At 41.4% G+C, this 22,780-nt stretch overlaps 1 protein-coding gene across 2 annotated transcripts in view; it reads right to left on the bottom strand.

Moving 5' to 3' along the window:
* The window catches only part of ENPP1 (ectonucleotide pyrophosphatase/phosphodiesterase 1), a 52,810-nt gene extending 42,954 nt beyond the window's left edge, over positions 1-9,856 (bottom strand). For both annotated transcript variants that reach the window (XM_048297643.1, XM_048297644.1), the window contains exon 1: positions 9,638-9,856. In XM_048297643.1, coding sequence (XP_048153600.1) covers positions 9,638-9,823 — 186 coding nt within the window. In that variant the 5' untranslated portion in view covers positions 9,824-9,856. The remainder of the gene's footprint in view (positions 1-9,637) is intronic.
* Positions 9,857-22,780: the final 12,924 nt, after the last annotated feature.

Genomic DNA, 22,780 nt, shown 5'->3' with positions numbered 1-22,780 from the left:
ATTATACCACCAAATATGCCAAGTAAACCTATATTCACATCCATTTTTCTTATGGCAGATACTATTACTTGCCATCATAACAGCAATATTAGCTTCCACAGGAAGACAAATTAACCTTAAAGAATAAGTGAAGAAATCCTGTAAAACACTAAGATTATAAGGATTGTCAAAAAATTGCAGAACCACAAGCAGTATGAGAAGAAGATAGGACAAATAAGGTTTCGTAGAATCATTTAGGTTGGAAAAGACATTTAAGATCAAGTCCAACTGTTTCAGTTATTCATTATAGGTCTTTACTAAGTACACTGATATCTATCATAGACACATCTTCAGCCCTGAATCCTTTGGCCATTTTCCCAAAACAAAGACCAGGACTGATAAAGAGGTAATTATTTACCTCTGCATCATTTGATTATAGTCCCTCAAAAAACAAAAGGCAGACTATCAAATTTTGATGCCTCACAACATGGAAACATATTTGAGCCAGAAGATTCAAGAACTGGCTCACTTACCAAAGTTAAACAGCAAAATGAAATATACATGGCCAGGGTGGAATACTGATTTTGTTGAAACAGCTATAACAACACTATACCTTTTGTTATTCTAGCAACAAAAACAACCGACATTTAACACAAACTTGTACCCACATACTACCAAATTAGAAAGCATATATATAGGTTGATTTGCCTATATGCCATTACACAGCAGAATTGGGACAAGCCTATGCTCACTCAGTTTCTTCAGAAATGCAAATACTTCATCTTTTCTTATTACTTCCCTTTTCTCCTTAGCTAACTTATTCAGTGTCAAACAATTAAACAATATTTCATTTGCAGAAAGTCCTCACTTATACTACTTTTCTTTGTCCTCCACCACATCCCATTTACAATAAAATCCACTGCTGCCTTATAAACACACTTAAAGGAAACTTTTTATACAGGTGACTTGTGCAACACCTGTGCAGAAAAGTACTTTTTGCCTTTCAGTGCAGAAAGTGTTTTTTTAAAAAGAAGTCAGGACATATATCAAAACAATGTAAAAATATCATTCCAATATGGAGCATTATAAAATACCTTTTCTTAAAATCACATCCACTACTGTTTCATTCAAATGGGACACTGTCATGATGCAGCACACTGACAAATTCTAGCGTAGCATATGGTCATGGTGATACTTGCCAATATATTCATTTCTACTATCAGCTTCAAGGTGAGAAACTCTTCATACCTTTCATGTATTCAAAGCCTTTATTTACCCTGCTCCTCCTTTCAGCCAGAAGCAACAATAACATAGCTTCCACTGCAAGTCAAATCAGAACAATTCACTCTGTGTAATTCCAGTGATAACAGTAAAAGAATGCACAGGAAAATTTTTGAAGAGCAGGAGTTGGAAGGAAGCCTTGCATAGTTTTTGTATCTTTAGCCTTGCCTGAAATCTAAGTTTTAGCACAGTGCTAAGTTGTTCTGAATTCAAGATAAAATTATTACTACAGAAGGCCTATCAGCTTAAACTGTTAATGTGCTATTTATTATTTTAGTATCCAAGAGTCTTGCAGAACTATATGAAGGTGTTCAGAACAACAGCACCCTCCCTCCTCCCAGGAGTTTAGCTGCCTGTGCTTGGGGCCAGTTCTCCGGTATTGGTTCAGTTACTAATAGCACTATTTGGGATATCTCAACCAGGCTTGAAGACAACTTTTCAATAAAAAGCTAGAGAAAGCCTCTGAAGAGTCACTCTCCCCTTGTTTTAGCCAGCCTTGCCTCTGTGCCCTGTCTGGAATGTGGTACAGCCACACTGCAGTCGAGTCCACCCAGGACAGTGATTCTGTTGACCCTAACTCACAGGCCTGCCTTCCCTTACCTTGGACCTCTCTTACCATTATATACTCACCTGGCAAATTATACTGTTGGCTGAACCTGGTCAGTGTCCCCTAATCCACTGTGCTCACCTTGCTCACACACAGTGAGACTGCCCCTTTCCAATGAGGCCACTGACTGTGCCTGCCTTGTTGCCACGACTGGATACAGTTTTACCTTCTCTTTCAGCATGACCTACCTTCACCTGGTGCCTGACAGGTAGACAAAGATTTACTGCAAATATTACTGCAAAATTAAAGAAATGTAATGGAAACCATAAGGCATGGATCAAGTCAGAACTCTGGAGCACTAAGTCAGAGCACACAACACCAATCATGACCCTAGTCACTCATTTTGCCTGAATGGACCAAAGGGCTGATCTGAGCACACAACACCAGTCACGACCCCAGTCACTCATTTTGCCTGAATGGACCAAAGGGCTGATCCAAGCACAGTGTAGCCTAATCTATCAGCAGACATTCTGCACTCCCACTCCTAGGCCAACATGGCTGTTTTCAGGCAAGCAACCAGCCAGCAGCACTGACAGATGCACAAGTCACAGAGCTGGGTATGCTTGAGCCTGATCCAGGCTTTGCACTCCAGATGGAGTCCAGGCAGCCAAAAGCATACACACACACTGCACTCCAAGGGGTGACTGAAACCTCCTGGATAGCTTAAATCCTCCAATTCAGCTACAGAAGAGAGTATTTGGTAGCCTAAACTCCATGCTGTTTTATTGATGCTAAAAGCCATATCTAAACTACCCAGTGAAAGCAAGCTGAAACGTGCTTAGCCAATTCACAATCACCCCTTTGACTGTGTACCCAAATCCAACCTAGTTGGGCAACAAAATTTAAACGGAGTTCTGAGTACAGTTTTTAACAAAGATGGTCTCTACTCTTCCTTCGTGAAGATTTTTGTAAAAGGGGAATTTGGGGAGCTGTTTTTTTTCTGTTGTTGTTTAGGTTTCATTGTTGTTCAGCTGGTGTTGGGTTTTGTTTGTCTGTGTTTGCTGTTGTTTTGATTTGGGTTGGTTTTTTTTTCTATACTTAAAAATCCCCAACTAAATGGAAAGACTCAATTCTTGCAAATGCTTCTTTGGACAATATTTTTTACTTCATTTCAGCTTCTGACTTTTAAGATAGGATATGCCAGCTAGCTCTATGAAGTGTAAATAAAGCAAGAATACAAATTAACCCTGGAAACTCTTCAGAGTTAAAATATCTAATTTTTTTATTGTATAAGAGCAAGATTATGATGTTTGTCTTCAATATCCAGCATGAAGATCCCCACTTAAAGTACAATAAAGAAATTTTGGGTTTACAGCTCCCTGTGTATAACAAGAATTATTTGCAAAGTCTTCTCTGAAAAATGAGTTGACTGAAGAGAAACATTACGTTATAATGATTTTTAAATTCATCAAACCCCAAACTTTCTTTTGATGGCTTAAATTGGATAACAATGTCATTAATTTTTGTATGTATAGTTACAATTTTATTCTAATTAATGCATTTAAGCAATATCAAGAGCAAGAACAATAAAAAAAATGTTTTGTCAAACACCATGTGTTCAGACTTAAAACCAAGTCATTATGAAAGCTGAAGAGCTGTAACATTGGCAGAAGACAGCTGTAAAACATTGTTGTTTCCCAACACTGGAATAGATTTTCCTACAAATTATTAACATACTGGAGATTGGCCAAGAACTCTTCTAATATTTCTAAACTGAAAGCGCTTCAAAGTCTATTAAAAATATGGCAATCCTGCCACCATCATTCTTCACTTCATATTTTACCAAAGGCTGTTTAATGCCAAAAAAAATTAAATCACCCAACAATCAGTCACTTTAATATTACTGTTAAGCTGTGTGGTGTTTCTTGGACCTCCGAAATCCCATCTAAGCTCAGTCCAGCACTGTCATGGGAGCAAGTAATTTCAGCAAGGATAACTTTTCCCTACTGAATAATAAAGAAAAAATTACAAGGTACATAAAACAAAATAATACAAAAAAGGCTGAAATTGAATGGTTTGCTGGGGGCCAAAAAAAGATTAAAGACTGAACATGGCACCCAGGCCTCCCAAATTCAGACAAGGGCATCCTTCAATCCAGTGCTTAAGAACTGACTGATACCCATAAAACTACCCACACTGAAGCTGGCTGAATTCAATAACAACAGTCCAAATCACAAGGTTTGGGTAATTAAATACATATTTTTAATGGAAAAAAAAAGAATATAGATATGCATAATTAATTTTTTTTAAAGTACTAATCTATACAATGTTTGGGCACCTTCAAACATATTTAGGAGGAAAACCATCAGCATGAAAACAACCATAGGAATACAATCTTCCAGACAACGACATAAGAAAAGGTTGTTTCCACACCTTCATCTCTGTGGAAGAAAAAAAAGAAACCAAACAAAAAAAATGGACAAGCTTACAGCTGTCTCCAAAATCCTGATGTAGGGCACCCATCTTTCCCTGCCTTAGCAGAAAGTCAGTAGCTATGGGTTATTTTAGAATGAAGTGGTGAAAAACTTTCAGGACTCATATAGAACATTTTGACATCCAATAGATGTTCTTTCTATAGTTAGATTCTCTCCTGACTGCAGCAATGGCAGATATTAACTGGCAACAGAAACTCTCCCATAGACAGAGATTGTCTCATTTATATTATGATAAATGGGGGTTTATGATTCATAAAAGCTTAACATAGCAACCAATGGACAACTGAAACCAGATTTATAGAATCATTGAGCAGATGTTCCTGAAAACTATGCTAAGGCACATGGAAAATAAGGAGGTGATAGGTGATAGTGAACATGGCTTCAGTAAGGGCAAATTGTGTCTGACAAATTTGGTGGCCTTCTTAAATGGGATTACAGCAGTGGTGGAGGAGGGAAGAGAAACTGAAATCATCTACATGGACTTGTGCAAAGCATTTTCCCCATGGCATCCTTGTCTCTACACTGGAAAGACATGGATTTGACAGAGGGACCATGCAGTGGACATGGACTTGGCTGGATGGTCACAGTCATGAGCTGTGCTCAGGGGCTCAATGTCCCAGTGGAGACCAGTGAGGGGTGGGCTTACTCAGAGCTGTTTGACATTTTGTCAGTGACATAGGCAGCAGGATCAAGGCACCCTCAGCAAGTCTGCCAACAACACCAAGCTGTGTGGTGCAGTCAACAGGCTGAAGAAAAGGGATGTCAACCAGAAGGACAGGCTTGAGAGGTGGCCAAAGGCCAAGTGTGTGGTCCTGCATGACAATCCCAGCACCAGCACAGGCAGGGCAGAGAATGGTTTGAGAGCAGCCCTGAGGAGAAAGACTTGGGGGTGGATTAGTGGATGAGAAGCTCAGTATGACCTAGCACCCCCAGCTGGTCTGCAGATGACACACAGCAGAGTCAGTGCTGTTGACATAAGAGAAGAAAGAGATGCCATCCAGAGGGACCTGGACAAGCTTGAGAAGTGGGACCATGAGAACCTATCTTGGGGTGATTTTACAACAACACTGTATTCCCCTATCATCTGCTTAGTGCCCAGAAATGGATCCCATAGCTTTAAGCTGGGTCCAGAAGAGGGGGGGAGAGAAGCCAGGAAAATCCTTCAGCGTGGTTTATGTTCAAGGACTCACACACACTCCCCTGCATCTTCACCACAGCAGAGCCGAGGGAGCACCTTCCTGCTTTTAGCCAGCCTGTTAGATGAGGCAAGAAATTTTTCCCAGGAGTGTGGCTTCTTCTTCTTCTGGAACTGTTCAGCTTTGCTCCAGTCCAAAACACCAGAACATCACCAGGAGCCCCACGCTGTGGCACCCCAGCTCCACAGCACCTCAGGAGAAGCCAAGCAGGACTCTAAAAAAAATCCACCATCTTTCTCCACAACAAGAAGGTTTATTATCTAACATTATTCTTTTTTTTTTTTCTCTTTGCCTGCACGCACCCTGCTTGTTAAATAAACAGTCTTTTTTCACTTTCCTCCAAGAAATTCCCTCCAAACTTGTGGGGGAGGGGCTGCCAAAACCTGCCTTCCATTAGAGGACACGTTCATCTCAGAACATTTCCTCATAATTTGTCTCAAACCGAGACAGAACCTCATGAAGTTCAACAAGTGCAAGGTTCTACACCCGGGTAAGGGCAATCCCCGAGGTGAGTGCAGACTGGGAGGACTCCTTAAGAACAGCCCCACAGAGAAGGACCTGGGGGTGCTGGTAGATGAAAAGCTGGACATGGGCCATCAATGTGCACTCACACCCCAGAAGGCCAACTGCATCCTGAGCTGTATCAACACAAGTGTGATCATCAGGTCAAGGGAAGAGATTCCAGCCCTCTGCTCTGTCCTTGTGAAACCCCACCTGGAGAACTACATCCAGCTCCGGGGCCCTCAACATGAGAAGGATTCTTAAGACTTCTTGAAGCAGGTCCAGAGAAGGGCTACAAAGATAACCAGAGAGCTAGATCACCTCCCCAGTGAAGACAGGTGGAGAGAGTTGGGGCTACTCAACCTGAAGAAGAGGAAGCTCTGGGAAGGCCTTACAGCAGCCTTCCAGTACCTAAAGTGACCTACAAGAAAGCTGGAGAGGGACTTGTTACAGGAGCATGTAGTGATAAGACAAGAGGAAATGGCTTCAAACTGAAAGAATGTACGTTTATATTAGATATTAAGAAGAAATACTTTATCATGAGGGTGGCAAGACAGACTGCCCAGAGAATCTGTGGATGCCCCATCCGTGCAAGTGTCCAAGGCCAGATTAGATGGGCTTTGAGCAACCTGGTCTAGTAAAGGTGACCCTGACCACAACAGAGGGGTTGAAACTAGCTGTTCTTTAAGGATCCCTTCAGACCCAAACCATTCTATGATATGATAAGGCTAGAAGAGACCTGAAGAGGTTTTCAGTTCAATCTCTTGCCCAAAGATGGCAGTTCGTTAGCTTTAGGGACATGCCTTTCAAAAAAAAACCAAACAAAAAAGGACTGGACAGACTTAACAAAAAAAGAAAAAAACCCTCCAACTTATAGACTATAAATGTATTAAGTGTACTCCACAGAATTTTTCAAAAGTTCACAGTTTATTATCTTTATGCACTCTGAAATGCTTGAGTTACTCTTATGAGGAGACTAAAACACTTTCAACATCTCAGTCTGGACCTTACCTGGAATTTTTTGGTAATTTTTTTCTACTTAGGAATTCTCAAGCTACAAAAACTCCTTAAGAATTTTTCTAACAAAAGTGTCAGTTCAAATGAGTTTTCCAGTTCTGACAAACAACATCTGAAGCTGTTGGAAAGAAACATTCTCTTATGTTATTACTTTTATTTCTCTCAACATTTCAGGCATGGAAAATTTTATTTTAATGGAATGAATGAATCAGGCCAAAATGCAATGCCTGAGAGTTCCTGGCAAGTGGGGATAGAAAACCTCAAACATAAGCAAAGGTTATGCTGCTCTTGGGCAGCAGCATACTGCTCACTCACACAACAGCCTGGAGAGACTACAGACGGAGAGAGACAGTTCACTGGGCTTTGAGGGACAGAAGTCAGAGCTCAGAAAACTGGCAAGACAGTAAATGAAAAGGTGTGCTTTAGGTCCTTAGGGAAGCATATGGGTTAGTAAATGCCTGTGGGCCTCTCCCACCATTTGTGGGATCCTCCCTGTGCAGCAGCAACAGCTGCTCTGTAATAAGGTAAGATTGACTCGTGGACAAAAGCTGGGAATGTTGAGGTTGTGTTCACAAACTGCACAGACATCTGCAAGTGGCAGGCACATGAGAAGGAAGAAGAGAATGCAGACCAGTCTGTGCTTTCCAGAAAAGTGAGTGATCAAAGTATTCCCTAATCAGCAGAAATGCATTCATGAGTTTTTAAAAAATTTCCACATAAGCTTACTTGAAAGCACTTACTTTTCTGTCCTTACTTTTTAAAATCTACATAAATAAATAAAGCAGCTGTGCTTACAAGTAGGATAAATGCAGGCAGATGAGGTTTACCTACATCTAGACAATTCAATAGTTTCACATTCCTATAAAACTCCAAACACCAAGCAGGTAAGTCTACTCACTTGTTCCTTACATTGGGATATTGTCAGTGCTTTATAAATACATTGGCTTATGAGGAAGAACAAACTTGCGTTTCCAACTCCAGTCTTCCACTTTCTAGCATGTTCAGCTCAAATACATTCTTGTTTTACTCAATCCACTATCACCTGCAGTATTTAGAAAGCTTTCCAAATTCTCACTAAATATCCTATGTTATCTCAGGGTCTGCAGTCACCCAAAAAAAACAGAGCATGGCCATAAATACTTACAGTTTTTAAATTATTTCTGTATAGATGACATATTTCACTCTGACACTTCAATCAACACAGGATAAACCTTTTGCCAGTTCTCAATGAATAGCTATGGTTTGGAAAATAAGAACTTAATTCAGAAAAGTAAGTACCTGCAAACACTAACTTGTGCTTAACTCCAGTCTTCAAGTGGCTATGTATCTCTAATAATTTTGGTTAAAAGCTCAGGGCAATAACATTAGGTTTTGAATAGGATATCACTATTTCCCACTATTCAGTATCTAATATCTTAGCCTGAAAAGAGCTGAGCTGTTTTCACCATCCAACTGCAGTGGCTTTTATGGCACAACCTTAAGCTCCCCAGAAAACAATGAAGTAATGAAACAAGCTGCAAACCACAACCTTTATTTAAAGGGCATTTCCTCAGAAAAAATGCCAAAAAAAGTTTCTGCATGGAAACTACCATGGACCTTTGCATAAGTTTTCACATTTTTCTTATAACATTGTGAAAGCCTTATAAACAATTTACCACCCGCTATGTCAAAGTATGACCAACCTGTAGTCGCTATGATATGAGTGGATGATTCATTTGAAACAGTAACCAGATTACAAAGATATCAGTAAATTTGGAAAGGCACCTTGACCCTTATGCTTCAGTGCATTGAAAGAGGACTACTTATGCATACATAGGTATGCATATGCAAAGTGAAGTCTGCTGCAGTTCCACTAAAGCTTCCTTCCAATAACACCACAATTCCTTCACCTTGATAATGATTTTAGCCTTGTAATGATTACTCCAGGAAGTTTGGAAGGTCTTATTTTCACATCTCTATGGGGAGGATAATTATAATACACTAGCGTGGATAAAACTGGAAAGTGAGCTACCTGCTAACAATGGCTTTGGCTGCTGGGGCTTCTGAACAAGGGCCAGAAGTGCCTCCCAGCAGTACTTAGAGACAAACTTTCAACCCACGGTAGCTCAAATTCAGAGAGAGGCAGGTTTTTACACTTCCTCTGTTCTTTTGGCTCTTGAACTCTTTTTAGCTTTTCCAGCCATATTTTCCTATTTTGACCTGGTTTTGTCTTGCCGGGTATCCCCCCTACAGCAAACAGCTAAAACCACGTGACGGAAGACGAGACAACCATTGACACAACAAAATTTTGAAAGATTCAACGCTGAGCACTGTCAAGAGTGAAACAGACTAAGAGTTACGAATCCCTCTTTGAGGCAGGTCGCTGTCTACACGCAAGGGCCACGCTCCTGCCCGAGGCGGAGCCGTCCCGCAGCACTACTGCCCTGTGCATCCCGAGGAGCCCGTGCTGCCAAAGGCGATCTCCCTCTTCCAACACCGCCGGGAGGCTTTTAAGGTCCTGCCATGGGCTCCTCGCCAGTCTCCTGAAGCCTGGAGACGGGCGAAACACCTGCGCCAGCCGCAGCGCTGCCGAGGTGACACCCGGATCCGCCCCCCCCGCCCCGCGGCGCCCCTGCCCTTACCAGGGACAGCACTTTGTAGGTGTTGGGATCCTTGCCCTTGCCGCCTGGAGGCTTCTCCGGCTCCTCAGCCACCTCCATGGCCGGCAGCATGGGCACAGCCGCGGCCTGCAGCCCGCCATCAGCCGCCCCTACCCCGTCCAGGTGGTCCTCGTGGCCCTTCCCCGTCTGCTGCCCGTTGCCCTGCATGGTCCCCGCGGCTCTGCCCTCTGCTCGCCCGGACACGGCTATTAATAACCCGGCGGCCCGGTCCCGCCCCGCCCCGCCCCGCCCGCAGCGCGGACACCGGCGGCCCCCGCTCCCCCGCCGGCAGCGGCGTGGAGGAGGGAGCGGGATGTTCCTCTCCTTGTCTCCCTCCTTCCCTGTCTGCCCGCCCCGCTCGGTCACCCCGGCCTGGCCGCCCCCCGCTTTCCGACCCCTCCCTACAGGTGAGGGAGGGCTGCGGGCGCCCATCCCTGCGGGCAGGGCAGGGCAGGGCAGGGAGGAGGTGCGGGGCCGGAGGATACCGCGCTGCTCCAAAATAGCGTCTGGGGGAGGGCGCCGGGCCGTGTTTACGAGGGAGCGCGGAGAAAGTTTCCGCTGCCCGATCCCCGGGCGGAGGCGGTGCCGCGGCTTTCCCCGAAGCCGCACGGCGGCGGTGGCACAGGTGCGCGCGGGGGCGCGGGTCCCGGTCCCGGTCCCGATCCCGATCCCGATCCCGATCCTGCTCCCGGTGCTGCCACAGGCACGCAGCCAGCCCCCGGTGCGCGTTTGCACCCAGGGCGCTGCCGGCTGCTGGTCTCCTTCTCAGGGTGCTTCCCTCCGTCCCTGCCTGCAGTTCTTCGCCTCTTCCCAAGGTTTTGCCCTCTCGTCCATAAGTGCCTGCGGGGTGCCTACGGAAACCCCCCACGCGGGGCATCAGGCCAACCGAGTGCCTGCACACCGGGGGCGCAGCTCAGCTGGCGGCTTCATCGTCCGCCCAAGGGACACTGAGTCTCCTTTGGGGTGATTTGGGCTGTTCAACCTGGAGAAGAAGGGACTGAGGGGAGACTTCATCCCAGTTTACAACTTCCTCGTGAGGGAAATAGCAGGGGCAGACACTGATCTCCGCTCTGTGGTGACCAGCGACAGGACTCAAGGAAATGGCCTGAAATTGTGTCAGGGGAGGTTTAGGTTGGATATTAGGAAAAGGTTCTTCAGCCAGAGGGTGGTTGGGCACTGGAACAGGCTCCCCAGGGAAGTGGTCACAGCACTAAGCCTGAGAGAGTTCAAGAAGCACTTGGACAATGCCCTCAGGTGCATGGTGTGATTCTTGGGGACGGTCCTGTGCTGGGTCAGGAGTTGGACTTGATAATCCTTGTGGGTCCCTTCCAACACAGCGTATTCTCTGATTCTGTTACTTTGGGCTCAGTGCCCCCAAGCCAGGTCCTGCTCAGAAGGGCAGCATTGTTGGGGTGAAATCCATGTTTGGAGCCCTTCAGGGCCTTTTATTGGGACTGGCACTGTCTGCCTCCAAGGTGTCACTTCCCACTCATTCATTCCTACTAAATTCAGCCCTGCTTGTTTGGCAAGAGAGAGTTGTTTGTACACACCCTGACTGTCCATGGGGAAGGGCAGTTCACCCCACGTGTGTAGGTACAGTCCTGACTGCAGGGCTGGCTCCAGGCATAGGTCATTCCTCCTTTCTCTAATAGATCTGTGAGTGCTGAGTAGTATCAAGGCTTGCAAAGTATGCCTAAGCTTAAAATTGCTAAAAGTATCTCGTTGTCTAGAATTCATTTTTATACTATATACAGTTTTGTATGTTGACATTAGGCTTAGACTTTCAGTTCTAATGGGATGGTGGGTTTTATTTCCTGGGGCTTCAGGAGTCTATATCAGATTTTTTTTAACTGGCAATGTACTCAGAAAGGAGTGGCACTTACATAGTTTCTGACAAAAATCCATATTTTCTGAAAAATAGCTACAGTGAAATGAAAATTTCCTTTGAAGGTGATCTTGATCCCTGTTGAAATGTTGTTGCTCTGCTTTCTATTTCAGTTGAGTTGCAAGAACAAGCTGTCAGTACAACTTCCCATTAAAAATAATTGCAGAGGTGCTGCGTGTACATTACCGCTGGTCTGTAGCACTGCTGCAGCTCACAGCATGCTGAGGGTCACTGCAGGGCTGCCTCCACGTGCCTCTTGTCATCTAATGAGGTTCCATCGGTGCACTCCTGAGAATTTCTACACTAATGTTTCACTTTGTCGCAGAGGAAAGAGAAAAGCAACAGAAACCGTGAGAACTAAGCCTACATTAAAAATCTCCTTTATTCCATTAATGTGGCATTTCCAACAGCTGTCGACTTACTATGCATTCAAGGATTTTGACATGTGAACTGTTAAAAATTGCAAACTGAATACTGATTGCTCAATCATTTTAAAACTCTCAAAAAAACTGACATAGTCAAATTGTTTTGGTTTCGGGGGTTTTTTTTCAGTGAATGTGACTTTAATATTTAGCACAAGTGGCAGTAAGCCGCTCACTTTTCTTTTTTTTCCATAAAAATGAAAAGATATTGCAATCACATTTCTAAGTTCAAATCTTTTCTTTTTCCATTTCCAGTCACACTAGCAAAAAAGTAAATGCTTTCTCTCTCCAAACAAACAAACAAAAAAAAGATTAATTAAGAGTTTACAAGGTTTATTACAAATAAAATTTCAATTTTCATTTCCTTGGTTTTTTATGTAGAAAGATTTTTTTTCTTTATTTTAAATATAAGTCAAACAAATCTTTCTTGTCCTAAGTGTCACCCACTCAAAAATTTGAATAGCACATATTGTATACTGATGATTCAATGAAAATTATGTATAACTACATTGCAGACAAAAAGGTATCTTTTTTTTCCACAGAAAGAAAGGATATTCTGCAGCTGGAGCTAACTTCTGAGTTGTTCATTCATTAACTATTCATTAACACTTACTCTTCGGTGTACAAATATTCATGAAACAGCCTAAATTTTATCATTTCTTTCTGTGACAATACAAATAGTTAAGGTACTTCAGTTTAGGCATGGAAAATAATTAACCAGCATGGAAAATAATTAACCTAACAGTGAGAAGTAAGCTCATTTGAGCTGACTGACAGGGTCAGTCAAAGTGCTATAGACAAGAGAGTCTGGAAAACCAAAAAGGACCAAGTTTTGATGCTGAATATATCAGATGTATCTAAATAAATCTATTGAATACTGGGGAAAGAGACAAAACACTCCCAATATTAAACCTTCAAAAATCCACATATGCTTGATCGCTTTGGGGTGAGGTTGTTAAATAGCAGTCAATACCATTTTAACAAATCTGTGACAAAAGACATCATTGTGCAACAAATTAATTGCAGAGATTACTGAGGTTGCAAATCCAAATTCCAAAAATTGGCTGCAGCCATTTCAACAGAGACCGAGGAAGTTTTTGAGGAAGCAAGCACAGCTGCCAGCTCAAGCAGTAACTGAATCAAGCTGCCCCACCAAATGTCAAGGGAGAACAGCAGTAACACCAGCTTCATGTTTTCTGGCCTTATCTGTAAAGGGAGTCATTGAGATTATCAATTTTAATTTGCTGTTCAGCTGTTAGTGGCTGCAGCAAAGATAAACAAATATAAATTATGTAGTAGGAGAAAAAGGTAAACACAGGAAGTTTTCCATGCTGCTGCATGTCACAGCCTGTGATGTTTTCTCTTACCATTTTTTTACCTTGACAAAATCTCCACCAAACATCTGTTTTTAGAAAGACCTGAGGAAACACTAAGAACTCTCATCTGGCCCATTGTGTAAGGTGGCTGTGGCCCACTTAGGAGCTGTGGTTAGTGACAGAGGTTGTAAATTGCACCATGTTGCATGATTGGACAATCCACTTGCTCCAGCCGGAGTTGGGAGGCCCTTGCAGCTCTCACAGCAGGGGGACAGACTGAGTTTGCAGGCAGAGGAGCATCATCTTGTGAGGTTGCCAGTGATAAGCAGCTCCAGGCTGGCTGAGGCTTCACCCTTACATTGCAATAGAAACCAGAGGTTGGTGGTTGTGGCAAGTATTTCCTGTTGCATTGCCTCTAACCCACAGCAAAATTCCTGTAGCCGTGGAAAACCAGGAGCCCCAGGAAAGCCTGAAGCTGCTCATTAAAGACCACTGCTGCTCAGTGTAACACTGGACTCTGCCTTACAGGAGCTAATTGATGCTGTTTCTCAGCTCCTGCTATAAGGACTTCTCCAACATTGTTGCATGAGAGTTGCATTGTAAACTAGTCTAGAAATCATTGAAAAATTGGCAGTTGTGGGAGTTTCTGTAATGTCTTTATGGGTAGTTTTATTTAGCATTCAAAATGTGTCTAAAACTTTACAAAAATGCAAGTCTTTAATAAAAGGAACAAATGAAACTGGAGGTGTATCTCAAACCTGTTTTATTATGTCTGGGAGTAATGCCTAAGATGAAGTCAGAAATCCCATGGCATTTATGGGCGTATCAAACCGTGTGGACTGAACTGTGTTTTTCGGGTTTGCATCAAAAGACGATATATAACCCAGCACAGATCCAAGTCACGAGAGCAAGGCAGAGTTTCAAGACACACTTTGCAAGTCTCAGGTTCTGAGCTTAGCATCAAGATGCCTCTGTCAGGAAAAATTAATTAGTCCTTCATAACTACTTGCTTCAAAATCTGTTAATTTTACTCCCCAACATGCTCCTTTCAATAAGTACAGAAAGAATTTTTTTTTTTGCAAATAACTACCCATTTTTGGTTGTTTTGCTGGTCTCCAAAAAAAAAAAAAATCTGGGGATGATAAACTGATAACCTAATATTTCCTGTATAATTGAAAAATGGCATAATTGTTCCTCCTTTCAGTCTTAGTTTGGCATATATTGTTGGAAATTTAATAACTGCTAACACAACAGTTGTTAGATTGCTGGCAACAGTAGAAGAAAAATATGAAAAGTCCTTTAGCAATAGGAAATAATTGCTTGACAGTGATTTCCTGTCTCTCTAAGCTATATAAAATTTTGATTTTAGAAAAAATGCCTATACTCAATTAAACTATAAAATCCTGATGTGATGACAACATATTGGCAGTATTTCTTGGGAAGCAGACTATAGGATGTTTGAATACTTTAATGCTGCCCAAGCAGATGTTCATTATGCTCTTCCCAGCATAATCTCTCTAGCAAACACAATTTCAATATCTAAATTGCCCACCATATCTAAGTGGTCTGCACAATCAAGCAGAAGAACACCTTGCTACCTAGAGTGGAAAAAGTTGTAGGTTGGTCACCAAAAGAAAAAAGGGGGGGGATGGGGAATACAGTATTAGAGTAAATACCCAAGTGGTTTCTTGAAGATCTGAAGGGTTAATTCAGTCCTCCTGGGAGGAGTCCAGAGCAAAGCAATAGTGTAGGTACTGTAACATTCACTGAAGCTAGAGGGTGATTTAAAGAAGATAAATTGCTCTTTCACAAGTTAAATATTGTCTTAAGATTTAAACTAGATATCACCTTACCTCTCATTGATTTTTGACATCTTGACGTGAACAAGATTCAACGCAAACCAGGATGGGAAGAAAAGAAACTTTTAAAATACATGGTCAGTTGGGAGCAGAGATTTGAAAAAAAAGCATAAGGAACTTATCAATGGGCATCCGGCATCTGCATACGAATTTATATTCTAAATCATATAAACAGTTTTGAAATCCACTTTTATTTCACCCCTGGAAGTACAACAACTGCTCTATTAAATTAGGATGAACAGAGGTCAAAGACCTGAAGCTGAGAAGATTTTTGAGCCAGAGGGAAAGTCTCCTGCTAAATACTGTTTAGGATAATTTTTTATCATGTCTAACCACTTTTTGAAGACATACATGTTTTTACAATCTACCCCATGCTGTAGTACAAAATTTTGCATTCTAACTTTTGGTGAAGCAGCACCTCCTTAAATTTTAGAATCCTGTTGTCACCATATAAAATATGTAGGTTGATGTAATTTGAGGAAGTTCCATGTCCTGTATAGTAGCTTTACCATTCAGTTGCTGCATGTGTCCTTTTCAACAGCTTACAAGCATTGGCATTCACTACCTTCTTACTGGAAACAAGTGCATGGAATGCCAAGTTTTTATTTCATTGCTGGAACAAAACCTATTTCCTTTGAAGATACTAAAATATCATCAAAACAAGATTCTGGAAGAAATCTTTACTGCTAAAAAATACCTGGAATTATGCTTTAAGTCAGGCTGCACTGAATTAGCATGGAAAAAAAAGTTTGTGATTTTCACAATGAAAGTTGCTTCTTCCGGTGTTTCAGCAAACCACAAATGATCCAGGAACTTGTTGCACATTTAAGGAAACACCTGGTATTTTAAAATATTCTATTACTCAATACACAAAATTAAAATACTACATGTAGGGGTAATAAGAGAAAAACCATATGTTCTTAAAAAAATAAAAATGAAGGTATAAGATGAGAATTTAACACTGTCAACATTAATATTAACATTATTAACATTAATGTTATACTTGACAAGTATAATGTTAATGCCAGCTGGAAAACTCAAGAGATAAAACCCAAATTTATCTCGAAGGGGAGGGAGGAAGGGAAGGACGGAGGGGAGTACCTGGACGGAAAGAAAGGGAAGTTTTATCTTTGTTTTTTAGTGGTGTAGATGCTAATTCTCATCCATCTGAATTTTAGTGTCCTGTGTGCAAGCATTGCAAGTTTAGCAGATGATCCAATTCAGTAGAACAAAACACCTAATGAAAACATTTTGTTGTTTGGATCAAATTTCCTCTCCATAAAAGGGACATCCATAAAGCTTCCAAGTAACTTGAATAGTTGTGGTATTTACCAGTAAGCACTCCATGTTTCTGAAGATTTGACCATCACAGCCTTCACTGGACAGATGGTTTTGCAATCCTGAGAGTTCTCTGCGCAAACACTTTTGAAAGCTTAAACACTGTTTAAGAGTAACATCTTTACATAAATTTTAAATAAACCATGAATTTTAAAGCTAATAATCTCTAAGAAAGCTGACTAGAATAATGTTTTCTCAGGGAGACCAACTTTTCCAATGGAATTATCTAACATTCGAGTCTTACATGTTGTTAGCTGTCAGAAATAAACACTTCTCCTTGCACTTCCAAGTCAGCCTGTGCCCGAGCTGCTCACTGGCACACATCTCTTGCTCACCCATTCTGCTTCTGTGCTTCTTCTGACTTGATGCACATGCAGAAGAATGCACCAAGCAGCTGAACATGGTCTTGTGATAGGAAATGTTCACGCTCCCAACTCCAAACAATGTGAGTGGGTGTAACCAGCACCTGATCTCACCAGTACTCCCTCAAACATGGAGTCTTCAGCTCTCCTTTGTCACTCAGCTAACCTGTGCTGCTTCCTCTTGGGATCTCATGGCAAAAAAATATCCAGGGAAACTCTGGGAGAATATTTTAGTATTATTCTTTTGGGCTCCATTATCTGCCCCCTCTGCATTTATGAAATCAGATATTTAGAAATATTTATAAACATAATAGAACATGAACAATTGCTTCTGGAAAAGCTGCTCCAGAGTCATAAAATGAAATCATTTTCTGGGACATGTCCCAGGCAAGAAGCCCATCAAGAAAAGGAAACAATGCATGCTTGAATAAATACTTTTGGAGAATCTGCATTATGTCTCTAGCAGGGTGCCTACTGCTGAATCCCTGCTACTTTATGGCCTGGGCTTTTTATGCCTGACCCAGGCATCATTAAAAGACTGTCTAGAGATTCACTGGACCTAGGTGTCGGGAAGTACAGCTATTTCTGACTGTGGAGAATACCAGGTAGTGCATTCTTCCAGCTTTGATACAAGGTCTGTGCAACATACCCCAGACATGATCTTCAGCAGCCCCGAAGATCACAAGGGGTAGGGTAGCCAACTCCTTAAGATGAAGTAACAACGTGCTTTAACTGAGAGTAAGAAGTCATTGCCCATATTCTTCTTGCCATTGAAACTCAACCCATTGCTCTACTTTCAGAGCAGAATTTGAATATGTTTTTAAGAGTCACAATATTGCTGGTGGACAAAGAGAACTGAAAACTACAGGTGAGGCTGACAGTTCCCATCTAGGAAACATGTGCTAAACCAGTCCTAAAGGGACATATGGTCAATACTGACCCCACAATTAGTATAAAGGAATACTAAAAACATAACATTCCAGTCTCTACTATTCTCCTTTCACACCTTCCTGTAGCCCATAAGAGAAGTGGAAGGCATTACTCCTCCATCTATTCAGGAAGCAGGATAACAAAAACCGGGTGTTTAATAAACACAGCAGCCGCTCCTCTGCTGACCTGAAGACAGCACAGGCTATTTCAAGCAGCAGGCTCTTAGCCCATTCACTACTCAATCCACTCTTTGTTTCAGCTTAATTTGCAAATTAGTCTTCTGAGGAGTAGAGTTAAGTATCCTTTATAAAGTTCCCAACTCATTTATGTCAAGTGTGTTAACAAACTTTTTTTTCAAATGTCTACATTAAACTAAATCAATGATTCCCCTACGTGGACATGCCACAGCCAGATTATCTTGAGATGTCCGAGACAGGTTTGCTCTTTCCATATTTGCTTTCCTTGGTGAAACTTGTTTGTCCCCAGTTTCTCAGTAGTCCATCACTTATGAGAGAGCAAATCTTGGCTAAGCATCATTTGCTGTAGGATATGCACTGTAGGTAATGCAGACAGAGTGTTACCTTCTCATATGAGCTCTTCCTGCTAGGACTTTGAAGCTGGAAAAAAGGAAAATATCTCAAAAGGCAGATGTATGAAATTTACCTGACAAACAACTCCTCCAGAGCAAAGCTTAAATGCTAATTTTTTAAATAAGTGCTCTCTTCATGTTGTTTTAAGAAGTATGAAGAAAAAAAGCCCCAATTTTTTCATCAGCTTTTGTAGGATTTCTTTAGACCGTCATCATTTAAAAACTAATACGTTCAACCAAACCAAACTATGTATTTGACTTTAGGGAGATTGAATTGACTCAACTAGGATGTTAGTAGTGTCTAAAAGTCATTTTATCCTCACCCCAGAAAGAAACATGGTGTGGTTTTAGTTTATGTTTATTTTTGTCTGGGGTTCATTTTTCACGGAAAGTTGCAAGAGCTCTACATACTAAATATGTTAAAAAACACAGTTCACAAGTTGTTGGTAAATCAGTTTGTTTCTGAAGAATTGCTTGTCTTCGGAAAGTATCTGTCTGTAACTCTTTCAGGGTGTTAACTAACCATGGGGTTGTTGAGATTAGTTACCCTGAAAGTTACTCTTATCTTCTGAGCTGCCGGGTAAATTGCAGAGGAAGCACACGAACAGCGGTGACTGCTGGCATTTTGAACATGGCACAGCATTTGTGCTAAGGCACTTCTCTGTTAGTTACACTGTTAGAAATGTTTAGTGTTGATAATCACTGTAGCTTTCACTGACAGCAGGTTGGCTCATAGTGAAGGCCTGTGACGCACAGTTAGAACTGCTAAACAAAGAGCTAGATGAGAATTTATATTTTGAAATTCAAAATCTGGTTTTAATCTAGCCTATTTAGAAAGAGGTCAAGAGTATATTTTTCATTGCTTTCCATGGAGAAGAGGGATAGGGCAATCAATTCCTCAAGATGAAGTAATGATGTGCTTTAATTGAGAGTCAGAAGTCATTGCTCATATTCTTCTGATTTAGCAATCCACTATGTCCCATGGGCTTTCAGATCATGTACAAAGAATTATGAAACAAGAAAACTGTGGGCATAGCTCCATGTTCTTCCTGGCATTCTTAGAGAGCAATGGGAGTGTCTAAAAGGAGTCAGTAAATGCAGATTAACTTTTCCACAGAAACAACACAGATTATTTCTCCATGTAGACAAGAAGTCATAGTTTCTTTGCCTGATACCTCAGAGAGACATTTCCTCCAGCTTTTGTAACAGGCCTCTTTACTAGCACAATGTACAGGAGCCCCAAGCCCCTCACTTTCTGTGTCTCTCAGGAGGAAATCCAACTCAACAACCTGAGATCAATCAGGAAGACCAACCTGATAAGGAGGCTGACTCATCCAGGACCAACATCTGGGGCTCCTACTGTGACCCGGTATCTTACCCCAACTACCAGTTCCAAAAAAGAACTAATCAGCTGGCACTGGGTAATAAGGTGGGATGAATCCCAAACACTGATGGGCAGTCCCAGCAGTGCTATTGCCCTTGTACTCCATCCAACCTGTACTTTGTTTACAAAAGCCTACATGTTAGCAAGCATTTTTATTTTTCAGAGTCTCCACTAATTATTGGAAGATAGATATTAATGGAATGAGTTTTGAGGATGCAAGGAAGATATTACAATACTTCTTTCCATATGCCAGCTTAAAACCTCAAAGTATATGCCACACATCAATCTTTTTTCAAGTTTTATATGAAGAATATATAAAGATAAGGAAGCATTGATTGTACCCTATGAACCTACATAAATACTGAATATTTGCACAGTTTACATGAAAAGAATTTAGAGTAACAAGGCAGTAAATTTGCTCATTCTTCCTCTTTATGGTATAAAAATCCAAAGTCCCAGCCTATCAGTTTACCTCATGCATCAGCTCAAGCATATAAAAAAATTTCCCGCTGATCTTTTTTCTGAAGTTATATATCAGCAATTGGTGTTTATCTTATGCATTGTGTACCCCCTAGATAAATAAAAGGTGATCAGAAAGGTAGAATATTTTTTTCTACTACTCTGGAAGTCTGCAAATGATAAAACAGGCAGGCCTTTTCACTGTCCAGCGTTTTAGGGTAAGAGTTAAATAGTTTTCTGTCACTAATAAAATAATGATACTGATGAATAATGATCAACTGCTGCATGCTGCATACAAAATAACAAAAGATGTAGGGACCCAGCTATTATGATGGTCACTTTACAGTCACTCAGTCATCATATCTTGCATCTAGGAAATTTAATACATTTAATTGCCTTTGGGCTCTTGCAGTTCTTCTCTGTCTTCTGACTGCTCTCAGTAGATATAAATAGAAATGACCTGCAAGGCAGCTTCTCTGACATGAAAGTTTCTGAGCAAGCCACATCCTCCATCATGTGCTTGCTCTCCTTTTAGCCAGGCTGCCTTGCCCCAGTCTCTGTATATGTTCCAACAAAAATTCATGTATCTTTTTCTTATGAGGAGTTGGAATAGGATTTTGGCAAAGCAAGCAAGGACAACAGCGTGAGTTTTGGATGTGCTGAAGAGGAGAGTCATGGCAGAAATGCTGTGCTGGAAAAAATTTCCTGCCCTCAGGGAATTTTTAGGACTTCAAAACTTCTCACATTCTGCACCAGGTCAGAGCCATCTTTCAGGTTTGGAGATCCATCAGACAGAAAAACAACAAAACAAATAGCAGATTGGTTACTAAGACACTCACTCAAGTTGTACAAAATCTGGCATCAAGTTCATGCCTGCAAGCTGCTCCAGCTCTGGATTTTGTCACCTCAGCAGGCCATGCAGCAATATGGCTGTCAGCCAGGATTCACTGAGTTCAGGTTGTTTGTCAGCTCAGGAGAAGCCTGAAAGGAAAAGTCATGGTGATGATGCATTGGCATCTAACCTTGTTCTGAAAATTGTTTGGCTGACAAGGCTGTATTGGGACACCACTGAAAGCAAATTCAGACTGTACAAAATTATTATTTAATTTCATGGATCTGACAAATTCATCCAAAAAAAAAAAAAAAATCCAACACCAAAAAACCACCAAAACCCAAATAAGTTTTATTAAGCTTTTTCTGACCAGCTCTATCCATGCCCTTTCCCCCCTAGCTAGTCAAAAGCACTTTGTACAGACATTTTCCAGCTCAGCATGACATCTCTTGTCATTCTTCCCAACCTCACAAACACAGCTGGAAGTAAAGCAAGTAGGAAATATGGTTTTCCTATCCACATGTTCAGGAATATGATTCACAAGCAAGCAAAGCAGAGCATGAGCTAGGACTGATGAAATGGCAGCACCAGCAGGGCTCATACAAATCCTGGCGGCACAGATATCTTTTATTTAAATTGCAAAAACCCAGGCAAGTTTCTCAAGTTACTGGTTGACAAGGACTTGAGATGTTAATCTCTGTTAAACATCTTTAATCGCTGTCTCAATCAAACAGGTCTTGCATTACCTTTCTGAAGTTAAAATGCCCCTTTTTTTCTTTCACTTAATCGTTATTCACGGAAGCAAAGAACACAGACCCAGCTGAGTCATTGAGGCAGTTGCCTGCTCTCATGGGTAACTGTGTAATTCAGGATGATTCAGAGGTTGACCAAGCTCTTTACCTTAAAGTATTTCTGTTCATCCCTTGCAATTGTCATAGAATAGCTGGTCCAGAAGCTTACTGGTGACAATCTGTCTCCTGATTTCCAGTTGGAATCTACTGCTGGCAAATTTATGTGTCGTTATAATTACTTGGTGCTAAGATTTTTCTATACTATAAATGACTCTTTATTTTCTTTCTCTGCTGTTCATTATTGCTCCAAGGAATACAGCTAGAAAGAGTGGTTTATCTCCGCTCAGGTTCTGGGTTTGCTCTGCTAAAGAAGAAAATATTTTAAAATCTCTCATTGTTTGTGAAGTGATTAAAGTAGGTAATCATATAGGGATTTAATTTTCCATATGATATCAGAGCCTTCCTTTGCTTTTGCTTCAAAAAGAAATCATCTCACACCTAACTGGAATTACAATGCTCCCTTATATTTTGGAGCCCCTTTTTTGTACTAAAAACCAACAGAAATTTATCATCAATGTGCATTTGCCAGCCTTACATGAGCTCGACTCTTTTCTACCTCCAAGAACCACCTTTGAAGGCCATGTGAATCACTATTTGTCAAGCTGTTTAGCTTCTGACTACTGGCAATCCAGGATAGGAGGTGTCGCCAGTGGCAGCCACACCCTTTTTCACTTTGAAGCAAGATTACTGTTATATAACAGTCTTCTGAAGCCCTGTGTGCACTCTGTAAAGGCTTCAGGATGACTAAAACCACTTTATTGGAAGTTTCACTGCCACTGATTATCATTCCAGGTACACAAAATCTTTGTGTCCCCTGGTCTGAGCTGGCCAAACCCATAAGTAGATATATGTGAAACCATTCAGAATTAGTATCTGAAGAAGAAATTATGCCATTCTT

The sequence above is a fragment of the Corvus hawaiiensis genome, chromosome 3 (genome assembly GCF_020740725.1).
Source record: "Corvus hawaiiensis isolate bCorHaw1 chromosome 3, bCorHaw1.pri.cur, whole genome shotgun sequence".
In the NCBI taxonomy this organism is placed as follows: Eukaryota; Metazoa; Chordata; class Aves; order Passeriformes; family Corvidae; genus Corvus; species Corvus hawaiiensis.
This window is presented reverse-complemented; position numbering and strand designations above follow the sequence as displayed.